The 16,559-nt window shown below is 45.1% G+C and overlaps 1 protein-coding gene across 1 annotated transcript in view; it reads right to left on the bottom strand.

Moving 5' to 3' along the window:
• PGM2 (phosphoglucomutase 2) overlaps window positions 1–16,559 on the bottom strand; it is a 936,504-nt gene that overhangs the window by 568,371 nt on the left and 351,574 nt on the right. The window contains exon 8 of the mRNA XM_069631820.1: window positions 3,299–3,396. Coding sequence (XP_069487921.1) covers window positions 3,299–3,396 — 98 coding nt within the window. The remainder of the gene's footprint in view (window positions 1–3,298; window positions 3,397–16,559) is intronic.

Raw genomic sequence — 16,559 nt, forward strand, 5'->3', positions numbered from 1 at the left:
AAAATACATGAGAGTGGGAAAGGGGTCTCACTCTCTCCAGGTTAAAAAAATCAAGTGCTCAAAATCCAGCAAAGTTGCTGGGGGTCTCTAAGGTGGAGGGAATTAGCAAATTTCTGAGAATTCTCCCTAACACTCCTTATCGCGAAACCTGCAAAACAGTCACAGCTATACATTTCACAGTACACTGACCCACCTCAAGCATTCTTATTTCCCTAAGAAACCTCCCATTGCCTGAAAGCCTCTGCAGAAAAGGTTAGAGAGTAGAAGAGTTCTTGAAGACTGAGTTTCAAGGTTTCTGTTCCCGACTTCTTGATAGCATACTTTTGCAACAAAGAACTTGATACTTTGAACTGCCTTCTTTTCTTTTGGATTTAACCTTTTCTGTAAATGAACTTTTCTGTTTTAACTAAACTATGCTTTTCAATTCATAACCTAAAACTAAATAAACAGTTTTACCTAAACTACTGGACTGATAAGCTATTTCCTAGTATTGACTGCAGTTTTTATAGTTCAGTTGCCTGCCTTCCCCACGAGTATTTAAATGCCTTTTGGTTTTCTTTTTTTACTTTATTCTCGGATGCAGCAAACAACCGAAAACCTGCTCGCCCGTGACGTGAGCCCACAGACCCAAAAATGTAACCAAGCAACGCTTCACTCCAAACTGCAGCCAATTACCAACACTCTCCTAACGTGTATAGGTCCTTTTCTTTAGAGTGGAGGCATGCTCTACTGAGCAACCAGCTGGAGCTCTCTGTTCTAAGCACGCACTGGCCGCAACAATAAATTAACGGCCACAACATTCTGTGCGTCACAAAATCTGTGCTGGCTCAAAATAGTCTTGGCACGTTTCATTATACGAAAGGCATTAAATAGACAGTAACTTGTCTATAAATACATTTCCCAACCGGCTCTAACTAAGGATAATTTGCTGTAAAACATATAGGAAAGTTCCCACTGGCTTTTCTTCAAGTTGTCAACTTCTGCCTGATTCCAGAAAACGTCGTCCTGTACCACACTGATCTTCTAAAGACTACTAGCCCGAGTGAAGAGGGAGTCAGGATCTAGCCACCACCATCCGCTCCCATCAAGTTCACGACAAGACGCAAGGCCAGAAAACACCCATTCTATTTTGGACAAATCCCAAATGCACCAATGATTGATAAATATGCTGAGAGGTACCCCCTCAGTCAGCCTTACCGACCTGGCACAGTACAGATCTATCCATGTATGGATGAAGAGCTTCAGGCCATGGTCAGAGAGACCTATATGGACAGCCTGGACTACACACCAAGAAGCCATGTTGCTAACGTTGTCAGAGACACCACGATATAGCCGCGTTAGAGATGCAGCACACATGCCATCCGCACTTCCTAACAAAAACACACACTGGAATGCATGAAGAACACAAGCGTACAGTTCTATAGTTAGAGGACAGATACAAAAAACACATACTGTCATTGCTTTTATTATTTTTGCCATTAGCCAATTGTAGCAACGCAGAAACTGCAAGGCACAAGAAATCCAGAGAAAAGCTTGCAGATGCTTAAACACGAATGACCCTATGGAACTGCAGGAGCACCTTTGGGACCTGACAGAGCCAAGTGTGACTAACCTATGGCAAATATAGTATAGTGTTGACAATGTAGAAAACTCATAAGCTTTAGGAAAATTACAGCAGGCCTCAGAACACTAAACAAGGGACGAGCTGAGCTGATTCAGGCTGAACAGAGAGCAAGACATGTGAGAAAGGACACGCAGCCCAAGGTCAAGAGATACAGAAGGCATTCCAATCCCCAAACGACATAGGGACCAGCTGCAGAAAAAGGGAATACATCCTCATAATTCAGAGCTGCATAGCTCAATTTCATGGTCTCCAAACATGTGACGCAGCCAAAGCAGACAATGGACAGTGATTGGTGGTGAGAAAGGAGAGCGGATCAGAGGCATACAAATTCAGACTGCAACAAGTATGCAACAAGTGTTGCGCCGAGCAGGAGAATATTCTCATAAGGCAAAGGTGGTGCACACAAGTTACAATACAGACACATAATTGTTGGCATCACCTTGAAAAGGTGCACAGTGAGCTGAGAACCGATTTGGGTCCCAGGCCTGGGGGCGTCAGCTCTAGACAATCACAGTTTAGTACCCTAAGGGTGGGTAGCAACGGGCACAAACCAATGCTAAATCCACAACACTGCAACAATGTTATAGCTAGTGAATTGGGGATGGAACAGGCCAGCCACCTGACATGGAAGAGCCAGTAGAAATACATGTATAGGTACCCATTTAGGTTATGCTCCCGATGGCCAATCCCACATTGCAATGGGTTTTTGGAGAGAGGCCCACATAATGACGGCACAGTGACCTGTTTTTTAGACAAAAGTGGCCTGTGCGCCATTTACTGTGTGAAATGCTGAATTCTTTCTGATTTGTTGTATCACTGTATGGCTGTAATAAACCACAGTTTGAACTTGCCGTTGACTGAGTCCTTCGTGTATTCTAGGGGGAGGGAGTTGGGCCCTTCAAGTCTGCGAAATTCCAGTATCGCTCTGGCATAACTGTGGGTTCTCCCCAACAGGAGATCCCAGACTTGGGACCATCTTGTCCAAAGGTTGCTGATGAAAAGCAGTTTAGAATCTTTGAAGCTTTCCAAACTGCATCACAAAGATTCCTGGACCAATCACTCTTCTTCTGCCTTCTCTGACATCTTGTAAAGGGACGTTGGCTACCTCCTGATATGAAATTCTGTTAAGGAAAATGTTTCACATCTTTCACAAGGAACCAAACTAACCATTCTGCCAGCAAAAAACACCCTTTTTTGTTCTTAGCACTTACTCAACATGGCGATGACCTCAGATGCCTAGACATGAATGACAGACGCATACTGACCTGACAATCTGGTATTTTCTAAACTAGCCCTTCACTGCCAATTTTGTTAGCAACTGCCAGAGGTTCTGTGAATGCGCCTTCCAGATACTATTCTCCCTCTCATGCCCCGATGTTCCTCACCCTGTCGCTGAGTGCTTTCTCTTTATATGCAAACCTATGTCCAACTTCACTAACCAGCTCTCCTACTTCCTGTCATCCACATCTTTCCCTCCAATGTTTCTCACTCCTCCTACTACTCGCCTCCACCCTTTGATGTAATAACTCCCTACTCCACACTATTTACACTACCACCACACTGCTACTACTACTACTCCATCCCACCTTCTACTCTGCCATGCTCACAAGCACGCCCACTAACACTGCCACCAACCAATACCTCGCTTTTCTTTTTACATTTTTCATTTCTTACCCTTCCAGTTTCTCTGCAACAGCAAGTCGATCTGCATCTGGATCATTTGCCAAAATAACTGTAGCTCCTTCCTGATCAGCCAAAGCAATAGATAATGTCTGCAAAACAATGGAAAATACCAGTTTTAATAAAAAATTATAAGGTCACACTCACATATGAATTGTCATCCAACGGTTCCCATAAACCTGGAGTTCAAAGTTCCGTGGGACTAGATACGGACATCAACTTGCAGCACCCCAGAATCATTTTAAACAAGAATTAGCAATGCCAACAGTTTGAGCTTTTGTGAAGGCATGGAAAAGGCACTTGCCAAGCATAGCCATAGTGGTATCAACTGGCTATTGATGGTAGCAGGTGCAAAATGGTGCAAGTACCTGGGCATCTAATAGTAGTGGCTAGAAAATGCCTAATACATATACACAAGACAAGAATGTTGGCTTTGCCAATGCTAGTTTTGTACAGGACTTCAGTGAAGTACACACACAGTGCTTATAAATAGATTGGCTGAAGCCAACCTGGTAAGACATTTTTACTACATCACTAGCGGGTTTACAACTCCAATTAAGTCATTCACTTCCAGAAGACTGCTTTGAAAAGACACTGGCAGTCACTTTTAGTGCAAAGTTTGATGGTAAAACTTGATTAAAGCGAGTTCAAAGAATTCCCATGAGAAGGTGTTTTGGGAGGGGCCAGAACTGTGTGGAAATGGCATAGGGATCAGCATGGCCATGGGCAGTCAATGGATGGGCACATAACCAAACAACACCTACAGGCTCTGTTTGTCCCTCCTCACATGCCATTCCTCCCAAGATGTACTCTTCTGCAACAGTTCTGGCTTATGGGTGTCACAAGCGACACCCAATAGCACAAACTAACAAAAGATTAAACGAAAGTCGCACCAGATTTGCTCAAGCAATCCCTTGCACCAGACCTACACAGCTAGGTTCCACCACAACCTATTTCAAACGTTCCCACCAGAGGAACAGAGCAGGAGTACTAGTATTGTCAGCAGGTTGTGTAGATCCAGGAAAATCACTTTTGCAGAAGAAGTTTACTTGGTATCTGCAAAAATACAATTCATATTGTAGGGGCCAACACACTGTTTGTCCTCCCACCCTTTCTTTTTTTGGACTGCAGACTTGCTTTTAGCAAGTCAGAGGTCCCCCTGCGACTGCAACCCTTTCTCCTTTACATAAGGTACATGGTCCTGGGTCGCCCATCAGTCCTATTATCTACTGCGATTCCATCACCCTACATTGGTTTAAGAGAGTTGGCTGCTAGCAGCTGCACTTTAGTTTTAGCTTCACCAGCAGTGTACACAATTTTGCTGCACTGGTAGTCCAAAGTACCTTTTTGGTAGTCATTGGAGTACCAATGTATTTTAAGTCCTGCTCGCTGATATTTTGTATTTTAGGGCAACAGTGAGGTGGGGTTAAGGTAGTTGTTCTATGTATGGGGGCTCTCTGTGAGCTCACAAGGAAGTCTCCATACTAGCTTGAACTTGTGTATGCCATTCAAGGCCTCCGGACACTCCCTCTGACATCCTGTGGGGGTGGCCTGGGTGGAGTGGCAGTACTACTGGTCAACCAGAATGGTTTGTGTTAGGAAAGATCAGCAACAAATCTTGATCCATGGATCGCAAGCAGCGTGATGGATTATAGTCTCAATTTTTGATGTTAGGTATGAAGGCGCCAGACCATGAATGTACCTAAAAACAAGACAGTAGTTTAAATTGGATCCGCTGCTGGACCGGCAGCCAATGAAGACTTCTGCGGAATTCAGAGACTGGCGATTTCCAAGGTAAAGAGAAAATCAGACGTACTGCTGAGTTCAGAGCCACTGCCAGGCGATTTAGCTGGTATTTATGACTACCTAACAAAAGCACATTGCAGTAGTTCAGCCTGGCATTAACAATTGTGCCCATCACCATCGCCCGATCATGCTCAGATATCAGGGGGAAAATGTTTTAAAGTCTTCAATTCAGAGTATACAGACTTAATAATCTGATTCACCTGTAAAGTGCAGTCCAAATGGGATTGCCAGATACATCCTACATTTTTCAAAGTCAGTAAATTTGGAAGCAATTCCAAAAAGGGTAGGACAAGGATGTATAGGAAAAATATTTGCCAATTTGTTTTTTGAGCCAAATATAATAGTTTCCGTCTTACTTGAAGTTTGTTTTCAAGCATCCAGAGACTGATTCTTTCCACACACTTTAAGATGCGCTCTGTTGCCTCCAGTGATTGTTTTAAGCTGACGTAGAACTGGGTATCACCTGTGTAGGAATGATTCTGAAATTCAAACTCTGCAAAGATTTTTAACAATGGAAGAATGTATAAATTAAATAAAACAGGTGACAATGATGACCTCTGCGGTACTCCACAAGGTACTGTCAGCATTTCAGAAACCTACTGGCTAGACTTAACATGTTGGAATAGGTTAGTGAGGAGGGAGGCAAACCATTTCATTGCTTTTTCCAATACCTGTGTCACAGAGGTTAACCTACAGCCAAGAATGTATGCAATAGTCCACAGTATCGAAAGCTGCCAACAAGTGAAGCACGACTAGCATGCTGATGCCCTCTTTGTCAGCATTTTAGAGGAGATCATCCCAGACCTTTAACACTGCGGTCTCTATCCCATGTCCTGACCTTAAAGCAGACTGGTGGACATCTAAAATATTGTTGGCTTCCAAGTAATACTGAAGTTGTATAGTTAAGACTTTCTCAAGAATTTTTGTTGGCCATGAAGGCCCTGCAAATAAGTCATCTGCAAACTCCTCCATCTCGCGCCACATCGTGTTGTCACACACTGTGAGGATGCAGTCTGTTTGCCTGGGAATGTGCTGTTCAAATATACCTTTTTTCTAAGCACACCCTGCACCCTTCCTTCTATTCCTGAAGGTGTTAACGATGTTGCGGAAGCTCCAGTTGGTGCCTTCTCCTGCGCTAATGCCACAGAGACCATCGTGGGTTGCACAGATGGTTTAATAGATAAACAAAGTTGCTCTGTCAGTTTCCGCTTGTAGCAGGAGTCACTTTTTAATTAATACGCTACATATTATGTGGTTTCTCCCACACCATTCTAGCTTCTTCAAAGATATCCTGTTGCATTTGCATACAGACTCCTTTGGCTTTTATTTAGTATTCCCGAGAGTACCCCAGACATTTTAGGAAGCTGTAAAAATTGGACTATGTCCTAGATCCTGTCTTGGAACATCCTGTAAAACGACAAGGTTTCCTCTTGATCTTCCTCGTCACACCTTGACGACACTACGTGTGCCTGAGGGTGTGAAACCTGATTATTCATATGTCGATGCAGTGTGCCATCGATGGTCTGTCCTGATGTGGTCTCTTATAGAGTAGACTGTATGGGCGTACCCACGTCCGGTGTGAATGCTGTTACTACTGGTGCAGGCATTATGAAGAAACCCCTCATGTCTGGCCCTTGCAGGTCGTTTTTGAATCGTATCATTAATCATTCCTCTGCCTCATTGAAAGGGTCCTTTGACATTCTCCGGTGGCCAGATAAGGTTGTTGAGGGAGGGCCTGTGTGGTGTAACCCCCAAAGACCATCTGTCAGCCCACCAGTCGGGGTTGCTGTCCCAGGTATGCATCACATGAGGTGACTTGTCCAGGTCACACATGGCTAAAAAGACCTGAGCTGCATCTCTTGTAATGTTGAGACGTAGCACTTTACCTGCATCTCTTGTGTTTGCACAGGAAAAATCATTTTCTGTGTCTCTGGCATACTCAAACTCACCTGTGCCTAAGGGCCTTGTGTGATTATGTGCAGATCGCTTATTAACTTACCAAGTGATCCTAACAACTGGCAACGAGGATGGGATACGGACCCACGCGTATAAAGCACAATGGATCTGACCTTTGGTGGCCTGGAATTGACAAAGATATAGAGGAAATGGTTAAGGAGAGCCCTGATTGTGTGGACGGTGATAAGAGTCTCAAAGATCCCATGGTGGTTAGGGATAGTCCCAGGGTTCCTTGTGGCGAGATTGCTTTAGACTTGCTTGGAGCATTTAACATTAAGGGAGCCAAGGAAACCCATCTGTTGGTAGTAATGGACCTTTTATCAAAGTGGCCAGAAGTATGTGTTTTGAAAGCTTTGTCTAGCAACAGTTTGATGATTTTTTGAGCCAGTTTTCTGAAGGGAGGGTTTCCCTCGCCGATACTTGTCAGATAATGGCACACGGCTGGTTTCTAAGGCGTTCAAGTATTTTATGGAAAGATATGGTATTCACCATATGACAGCAGCTCTTGATCACCCTAAAGGGAAGGGATGTGTAGAGAGGTTTAACCCGCATCTTGATGGATGTCATCAGGATAGCGGTGGCCACTGGAGGGGATTGGAGGAGAGCTGTTCTGGAAAGAACGTTTCAATACAGGTTAGCAGACAGGAGTTCCCCCGTTTGAGCTGTTACGTGGGAGGAAACCCAATACTCATTTATGTCCCGGCTGGATGGGGAGATCAAATTGTGAGAGAGTGGATGTAGAAGGCGTGATAGAGAATGTTGGTCAGTGGACACATGTCAAAGATCAGATTGGACAAGAAAAATTATTGCAGAACTTTTACAGTAGTGCCGGGTGATGTGATAAAAGTAAAGATTCTGGTGAAAGTGAAGAAAGGGCATTCTGTCTTTTCGGAATCCAAGGAGGTGGTGAAGGATTTAGGGTCTTATTTTAGTGAAAAGCAAGCATCTGGAACAAGTAGAGAGTGGCGGTCATGCCTAAAGGGAAGGTGCTGTATGGTCAGCCAGCAGAGGGGTGAATGCCAAGAATGTCAAGTTCTGTAGAGGAAGGAAGGGAAGTGTTAGGAATATATTCCCTGTTTGATGTTGCCATCAGCCAAATATGTAAATATGTGTATGCCTTCACATATGGTTCATGCAATGTTACTCACATATGTTCTTATTCATTCAATTGTGCAAATGTCACATATATGTTCATATACATTTGAGTGTGCAAATGTTATGGTGTCACACTGCTTGGGACGCATCCCCATGGAACTTGCATACACTTAGCTGGGGTTCCAGGGAGTGCGGGTGGAGTGAGCAGGCAGCTAGAGGTCGCTGCTGGAGCAGTCTTGGCTTGTTCTACCATATTTAAAGCCATTCTCAAGATACAAACGTGTGCTGAGCGTTTATTAACTTACAGAGTGATCCTAACAATTTGCTTCCCTGCTAGGTACTTTTGGGGGTTTTCCCCAAGGAAGCTGAGACATGTCTTTTGCAGGGTGCTCCCATTATAGTCACTCGTTCGTGGAGGCCAGTTTTGTCAGAGTTCTCAATCCTTCTTCCCTGCTCTCTCCTGGCAATCTGCCTGAGAGCCCACAGAGTACCTGCTCACCCCAAGTACAGGGGGGAAGGGGGGATAGGAGTTACATCCCTCCCATGTTAATTTGCACGGGGTATGCCAGGAAGGAATCCATTCTAGGCTTTGTACCCCTCCCGCTAGCTTCCCAATCGGCTGCTGTTAGGCAAGGTTGTATGCAGTACCCTTTGGGTGCACTACAACAACGCTAACCTCCTGGGAAAAGGAACCCAACCTGTGGTATAAGTCTGTCCTACCCAGGTTGGTAGCGTGATTGAGCAGCCAGGCTCATCTCAAGAGGGATCAAAGTGAGCTGTAGGGAAGTTGCATAGAGATTCACAGTGACAAGTATTTAATCAAGAAACCTTGTGTGTAAGTTTATTTGAACAATTATTAATTTAATAGTCAGTTTGAATAAGCCTTCTTCAGAAGGGGAAATATAATAGTAACACAAATATACTCCAAAATACACACTCTTAATATTTCTAAATCAGTAAGTACCCTTTTGGGATGGCACACAGACACTTCCTACACCCTCAGGTGACTTTAGTAACTAGGACACTGTGGACATTATCACTGCATTCAGGATCAGACTTAAGAGTTTGTCAAAGAAAAAGATTACTAGGACAAAATAAGAGCCCTCACAAATATTCTGAAAGCAGGCAAGTGCTTTTGAAAAAGCCCCAATGCAAAGTTAGTTAACCCCTTCCTGGAAGGAAGGCCAAACACAATGTCAGAGGGAAGAAGAGTCATTCAGGAAGCCATGGGCCAAAGTCAATTGGGCAAATGTATAGGCGAGCTGTAGCACTTATAAGAGGTAGGTAAAAGTCTTGCACAATGTTTTAGAAGTCTTTGTAGAAAAGAAGAAATCAAAGTAGGGGCACAGGCTGTTTAGGCCTGTGAAGTAAAGAAGCTGTTAACAACTCTACAGAGCAACCCAGACAGGTCTCAGCAGAGAACAAGTGACAATACAACAAAAGGTAAGTTCTCTTAGACTGTACAGTACCTTTGGTTAGACGAAAAGGGCTTTGGATGGCTTCTGTTCCTGTGCAGCTCTGCAGATGCTGTGTTCCTGGGCCATAGTCGTGGGGACAAGAGGGAGGACGTCTGGAGGACTCCTGCACTGCAACGGGACAGTCGGCGACAGAAAAGGACCAACTTCTAGTCAGTCGCACTTTGCGGTTTCAGCTCCTTGCGTCTAAGCAAATAGCAACACTGCAGACTCTTGGCTTTCCTTGCATCTGGGGTCCAGCACTATGTTGAGGTGGCTCAGGCTCAGTCAGTACTGCTTCTTAGGAGTCCGGAGGACCTTTCTGGAACTCTTGGCCAACTTAAAAGCAACGCCACCACAGTAGTTAAAAGTAAACCACTGCCACCAGCCAAGGGTAACAAAATTGTTACATGAGAAGCTAGACAAAGGGGATACTAAGTAACCCCTCCAGCACCCTATTGTAAGATGGTGTGTGCTGGGTCTAGAAAGTTACAATGTAAGTGAAGTCAATTTCACATCACCGCTCTAAGAAACAGTAGTTTATCCACGAGAAGGTATTTAAACCTTGGGAAATCTGAAATACTTCCCTGTATCACTGCACTGAAGGTGCTGTGTGACACAATGTAAAAGATGATGCCTATGTAGTCTGGCAGACTCCACAACCAAAAGAAACACATAGTTCAAATCACATAGAAAATACATGAGAAAGTGGGGAAAAAAGGGTCTCACTCTCTCCAGGTTAAAAATTCAAGTCCTCAAAATCCAGCAAAGATGCTGGGGGGTCTCCAAGTTAGAGAGGAATTAGCACATTTCTGAGAATTCTACTAAACGGCTGCATTGGGGTAATGCACTGGCTTGTGTTTTAGGAGGGGTTCCCCCTCCCGGTCCATAGCCCCTTGGACACAGCAAGAGAAGCGGCCCTTTCGGGACCTGAGCCAAGTATGCGATATTGCGGGGTTGGAGGGGCAGGGGAACAAGGGCCACCAGGACCCCTTCCAGTGTTAGTAAATATTTCTCTGTATGCAACTTTAACTCCATAGTTTATGGACACTCATAACTTTTTGCTTTTGTTTTTTAATCGGTCCTAACTTTTTACAGGGAAGTGAAGCCTGCAGCTTCACTCCACTGACCTTTTGCTCATTTTGTCATGGGGAAACTGATCAGTCCTTCAGATTATCAGTACTGTTTTCCCCTTTTGCATTTTTACTTTTAACCCGTTTAGGTAACTTTTTAACAGTGTACACAGCATCTTACAACACAGTGCAGTGGGGATACATTTGTATCACCCTAGTCTTCTGCACTTGTTTTTTTTGTTACTTTTATGCGTGCCTAAAGACAAGCTGGTCGCAGCAGACATTTTTAAAATGTGTGCATTCTTTTTAGTGTGCACATTCGTGTTTACTGCATCTGGCTACTAAACGTGGCTAGTGCCACAAGATTTTTTTGCTTGTCCTTTTAGCCATCCTGTTTAGCCTTCTTTCTGCCTTCTCAGGTCAGGAAATCCCTTATATGGTCATGCATTCACCCAGGAAAGCTGCAGCTTTGACGGGCTAATGCATGCCAATTGTGTGTGGACCAAGTAAGTGGGTGGGACCGGCTAGTCCCAGTCCACATTTGTGATGCCAGAGAGTATGTGTTTGAGCATGAGTGATCCCCACAGTGGTCCCTGATTGGACAACTGCTGGCTGTTTGAATAGTACAGATCCTTACCATTGGTGGGCTTGTACTTGTTTCCAGACAGAATTTTGGATAAGTATAGGCCTAACATCCCTTCCTGCTTTTGTCCCGGTGAAGCCCTGCTGGACTACCTGATCTCCAAAAGCTCTCTGAGATGCTTCAACCCTATTACTGGCGGGACCAACCAGTCTCTATGCCTTCGAGGATCCAGCCCTCCAGAGACTTCAGAAGTGTCCCTAGGCTACCCGGTTGACTGACCAGCTCTCCAGTGGGCTACCTCACCAGAAGCATCAGGGTTCTGCATGCTCATCTCATGCCACAAGTGACTTTCCTGCCAAGTTTCAGCTTCTCAACATCAAGGAATACTGTCCTGGAAGGTCTTCTTCAAGCGCGACCGGAGAAACACCCGCTATCGTCGCTGTGCTGAGACTGCCGGTGGAAAACGCTGACCTGTGTCCTGTGAGGTGTCCAGAGTCCTGCATTCAGCCCTACAGACAAGGGTTGTATTGGTCACTTTTACTCCCTAGAAATTGGCAAATACTCCCTTAAAAAATAAAAATAGGGAGTAGAAATACTCCCAACAAAAAATAGGAAAAAGACATAGGATCTTGGGCCACCGCTTTCACCCTCACAACTCCATGGATATATTTGGACCAGTAGTGCATGTAGTTACACACGAAGAAACTACTATTTTAACTGCCTGATTGTAAGAAGTAAACATGTATCTTTTAATGTGCATGAATAACTAGGTGCACAGAAATTAATATTCCAAAAACATTTCTGTTTTTCAGTAAACACATTTTTTCTCGCTTAAATAATACTCTTTGGGAACTGGATGTTTACTCCCTAAAAATCATTTTACTACCAACTTTAAAAATAGGGAGTAAAATACTCCTACTTACACATTTTATTTAGAGCACTGCCTGCATCATTGAATCCTGCTTGCCTTCTTTGCCAAGGGTTGCATCCTGCACCAGCAGCTGACCAGAGAAATCCTCAGACCCGCAGCGTGTAGACATCCTTGACTGGAACAAACAGCAGGAAAACTGACAGCCAGCGACCCCCAATCAACCCACGAAGTCAGTTGAGAAAATCAGAATCAGGGGGCACAAATATTTGCAAAGCATTTAGCTGCCCCTGTCTCCCGTATGGGAGACCTTACAATTAACTTTGGTTTGTTCTATTCCATTGCTTTTTGATCATTTGATCTAAAAGCTGTATCTAAAGATGGCGAAATACATTTACTGACCTGTAACATTGTTGAAATATCTTCAAGAAAATGTTTCACCACCACAAGAACTCTTCCTACATCTGTGTTGGGTAAGATTTTCATATAAATGGTATATCTTCCTGACCTGGGTCAACCCCAGCACTTTTAGCTTTACTAGTGGGATATTTTTCCTTAACAACTGAGTGGAAACCTTTTTCCACACTCACAGAATCTGTTACTCTTTTTATGGATGCCATTTCTAAGACTGCCCATAGTGACTATTTAAAGTTATCCTCTTTAACAACTTTTTGGCAATAAGTGCCTGTTGCTATATTGCCCTAGGGGCTCCCCTTTTAAAACTTTCTCTAGCTAACCTTGAGAGAACTACAGTTCTTTGATCCCGTTTACATTCTATTCTGTGAAGCCAGCACCCCCCCCCACCTTATGTGGAGTTCTGGGGAGATGCAATGTATCACCTTTCACAGTAAAACTAACAATTCTGTTCCAAGAACAACCTTACCTTCAATGGCTGGTGGCAGTGATACCTTGTATCAAGTTTGTGTATTTTTACCGCGGGCTGTGTTCACAGCTGCAGTAGAGGCACCTAAGGGTGCTCATTTTTACCAAATGTCACCATTTTTGTGTTTCTTGTCCTTTCTTGTTCCTTCCCCTGACATCCATGGTGGGAAATTACTTTGTGTGATTGTTATCTTCGGCCGGAGTCCCCTGGACTCTCTGCTGAGGCTCCTGTCTGTGGAGGTAGGAAGCGAGTGAGGAGTCCAAACCTCTGCAGCCCTTTGTCTTCCTCCTTGCCTGAATGGAGACAATTCCCAGTGGGGGGCAGGCTGTCCTGATTGGACAACCAGACTCCCCCTTGTTGTAAAATGCAGGGAGAGAATGCAGAAGTTCCTGTTAAATACTGCGAACCTGGAAGCTGAAGACAAGGTGACCACCGAAACCGAAGAGGATGATGAAGGAAAAGCAGCTAAAACCATTTACAGTGACCGAAGAGCCTGCTGTGTAACCGGAGCCTGCTGTAGACCTTCCTTCCAATCGACCAGATGACTCCGTAATCGTTGACCCTGACCCAGAGCCTGGTGAGACCCACTAGACTCAGGAAGACCTACATTTTGAGCAATCCTACGCGTTGTTGCGATTTTGCTTTGCTGCAATACCCCAATACCCTGGGACCTCAAGCCATTGTGCAGTGCACAGTCTTTCGAATTCCGAATCCTGCTGAAACTTCGTGGGCATCCTGGTGGATCTCCAGAGAATCAAGTCCGGAAAGTCCCCCCAACAGAGTGCTGGACCTTTGTAACTAAGAGAATTCACCCACAATTTTCTGTCTTCTGTGCTCCTTGAAAAGGCACCAAAGCAGCAGAACCACATTCAGCCACAAGGAAAACCTTGCCTAAAGCCTTTTTCATTGATCCCTGCTGCAAAGTTCCTTCTGAGGTCTTATTTTCAGTCACCAGAACAAGGAATCCACTGACCGGGTATTTGGCCGGAGATCCTTAAATCCTCCTGCTGCAAAATCTTCTTCAATGCTGAGGTACTGTGTTGGCTTGGGTATGTACTTACCTTAAGTCTGTTAGGATTTCTGTGTATCTGTGGGGTGTTTTCTGTGATGGGGAGGCCTCTCATCCAGTGCACTCAGTCCCATTGCAAGAATCCTGCTAGGGTGTATTCTGTGAAGCCCCTGGACCATCTTTTAACTCTAGATGTAAAGTAGTCTCAGTCTCCTGACACCGCCTGTTGAACACTAGAACCTAATGACCCCCCTTCTGCCACTGAGAACACTCATGTTCCAAGAATAAGGGAAATACTTTTAAGGGATTGGCCCTTTTGCCTAGAAATGAAAATAAGTGTTTAAAAGTTACTTACTTGTAAAAGAGTTGGTTGGTAACTGTAACTAAGAATGAACAGTTACAAAAGTTCTTACTTACCTTGGATGTGTGATGCATTATTCTTAAAAGTATAGTTAACATCTTTCCTTAGAAACTGTTTTGCCATTCTAATAGAAAGTAGGTGTGAAGGTGTAAGGCAAGATTGTATGCAGTACCCTGTGGGAGACCAGCCTTGTCCTCTTCGCAATAGTTAACCCCAACCTTTGGTATAAGCATGTACTACACAAGTTCGTAAAGTGATTGAGCAGCCAGGCTCATCTCGAGAGGGGTCAGTGTGAGCTGTAAGGTATTAACACAGAGTTTCACAGTGACAGTTATTCAAATAAACACTTAAGGCCTCATCACGAGTTGGGCGGTAACCCTTAAAACCGGCAGTAACGGTATTAGCGCCGCCAATAGCGCCCCGCCGGATCACAAGTACAAATACCAACAGCACTATTACAGCCGGCGCAAATACAGCCGGCTGTAATAGCGCCGGCACCCATTCGCACTATTACAGAGCCATCACAAGTCCGGTGTAGGCGCTATTAGCACCAAAAAAAATGGCGGAAACTCCGCCGAAAATACCCCTAGCCAAATGCTGGAGGTGAAAGAACACAGGAGACAGCAAAAAGTGCCCAGGTGAAACCAATGCAAATCAGAGGTCTACAAAAGACCCACCAATGCACGACACACACTTCCAAACACCATGATGCCACTTGGAGCCGGGAGCCTTGGTGTGGGTATATACCTGCTGCGCCTGGAGCTACAGAGGCGAGCCAACCAGGCCAGGGTCCTGGGAGCACAGGGGGTGGTGGGGATGAGGAGAAGGAGGAGAGTATCACCAGCAAGGCAAACAGACATCCCCAGGGTCAGGCCAACACCCTGGGGCCTGACTGATGGGCAGTTGGTGACCGAGTATAGGCTGGATATGGCAACCATCACACAGTTGCCGGACACAATCCAGGCCGACATAGGCAGCCGTATGGCTATCAGCACTGCAGTGCCCCCACTCGTGAAGCTTGTGTCCGTGCTACAATAACTTAGGACTGGCAGCTACCAACACACCGTTATCATGATGAACGCCATGGCCCAATCCACCCTCAGTGCTGTGCTGGGACAGGTGCTGGATGCACTGCTGCTCCATGTCAATGAGCACATTGCATTGGCAGCCGCACATGCACAGGTGAACCAGCTGAAGGGCCAGTGCCATGCCATCGGACAAGTCATGAACATCACAGCAGTCATGGACTGCACACGTGTACCATAAGTAGCACCCAGGGTATGCGATGTGGCGTACAGAAACCATAAGAATTACCATTTTCATGAATGTGCAGATGACATGTAGACCTGACCTAACACTCTGCCACAGCTCTGCCCACTATCCAGGATACACCCACGACTCCATGAACCTGCGCAATAGTACCCTGCCTGCATACATGTAAAGGCACTGAGGCCTCAACACATGGATGCTGGGTGAGTACAAATGAACTCCAAAATGCATGTCAACTGACATCTGATGAGGTGTGGAGACACACACTGAAATCCATGCATGCCAGCAGAAGACATAGGCAGCACTAGCACTGCAACTTTCCCATGCATGTCCCTTGCACGAGAACCCTTGGACATGTGGAACACATCAGAACACAGCCAGTCTGTATGGCAAAGACAGGTGGGAGCAGTGTCAGATATGGAAGGCCAACTACCACAATGCATCTTGTGTGTGCACAGTGTTGCTCCCCACATTGACACACCATATACATCCCACCCTGGCCATCCGACAGTCATGGCAATGGTGCCCAAAAGTAGGCACATCCACAACAACACACAAGTTGCTAGATCCACAACAATGTACATCCCTGAAACAATGAGACCTGATTGGCCAATCACATGCCTGGATAAGTGTACATAATAGTGACAATCGGCAAACGCAACACCACCCAGAGGAAATGCCAATGACACACAGCCGAACAACATGTTGCATGCACATGCAGATACAAGGGTCCCTTCATCCAGCGATAAGGGACAGAACTGATACATTTAGACACAGGTGTGGTGCTAGCAGTAAGTAGTCCATCGATCCGATGCTGCCCCTTGCACAGCACACACCACAATGGAAGTGACCATATAGCAGGACCTCTTCAACACAAACTTGATTCTGCTGCCAATGT

Source organism: Ambystoma mexicanum, chromosome 6q (genome assembly GCF_040938575.1).
Source record: "Ambystoma mexicanum isolate Mex_15411 chromosome 6q, UKY_AmexF1_1, whole genome shotgun sequence".
Classification (NCBI taxonomy): Eukaryota; Metazoa; Chordata; class Amphibia; order Caudata; family Ambystomatidae; genus Ambystoma; species Ambystoma mexicanum.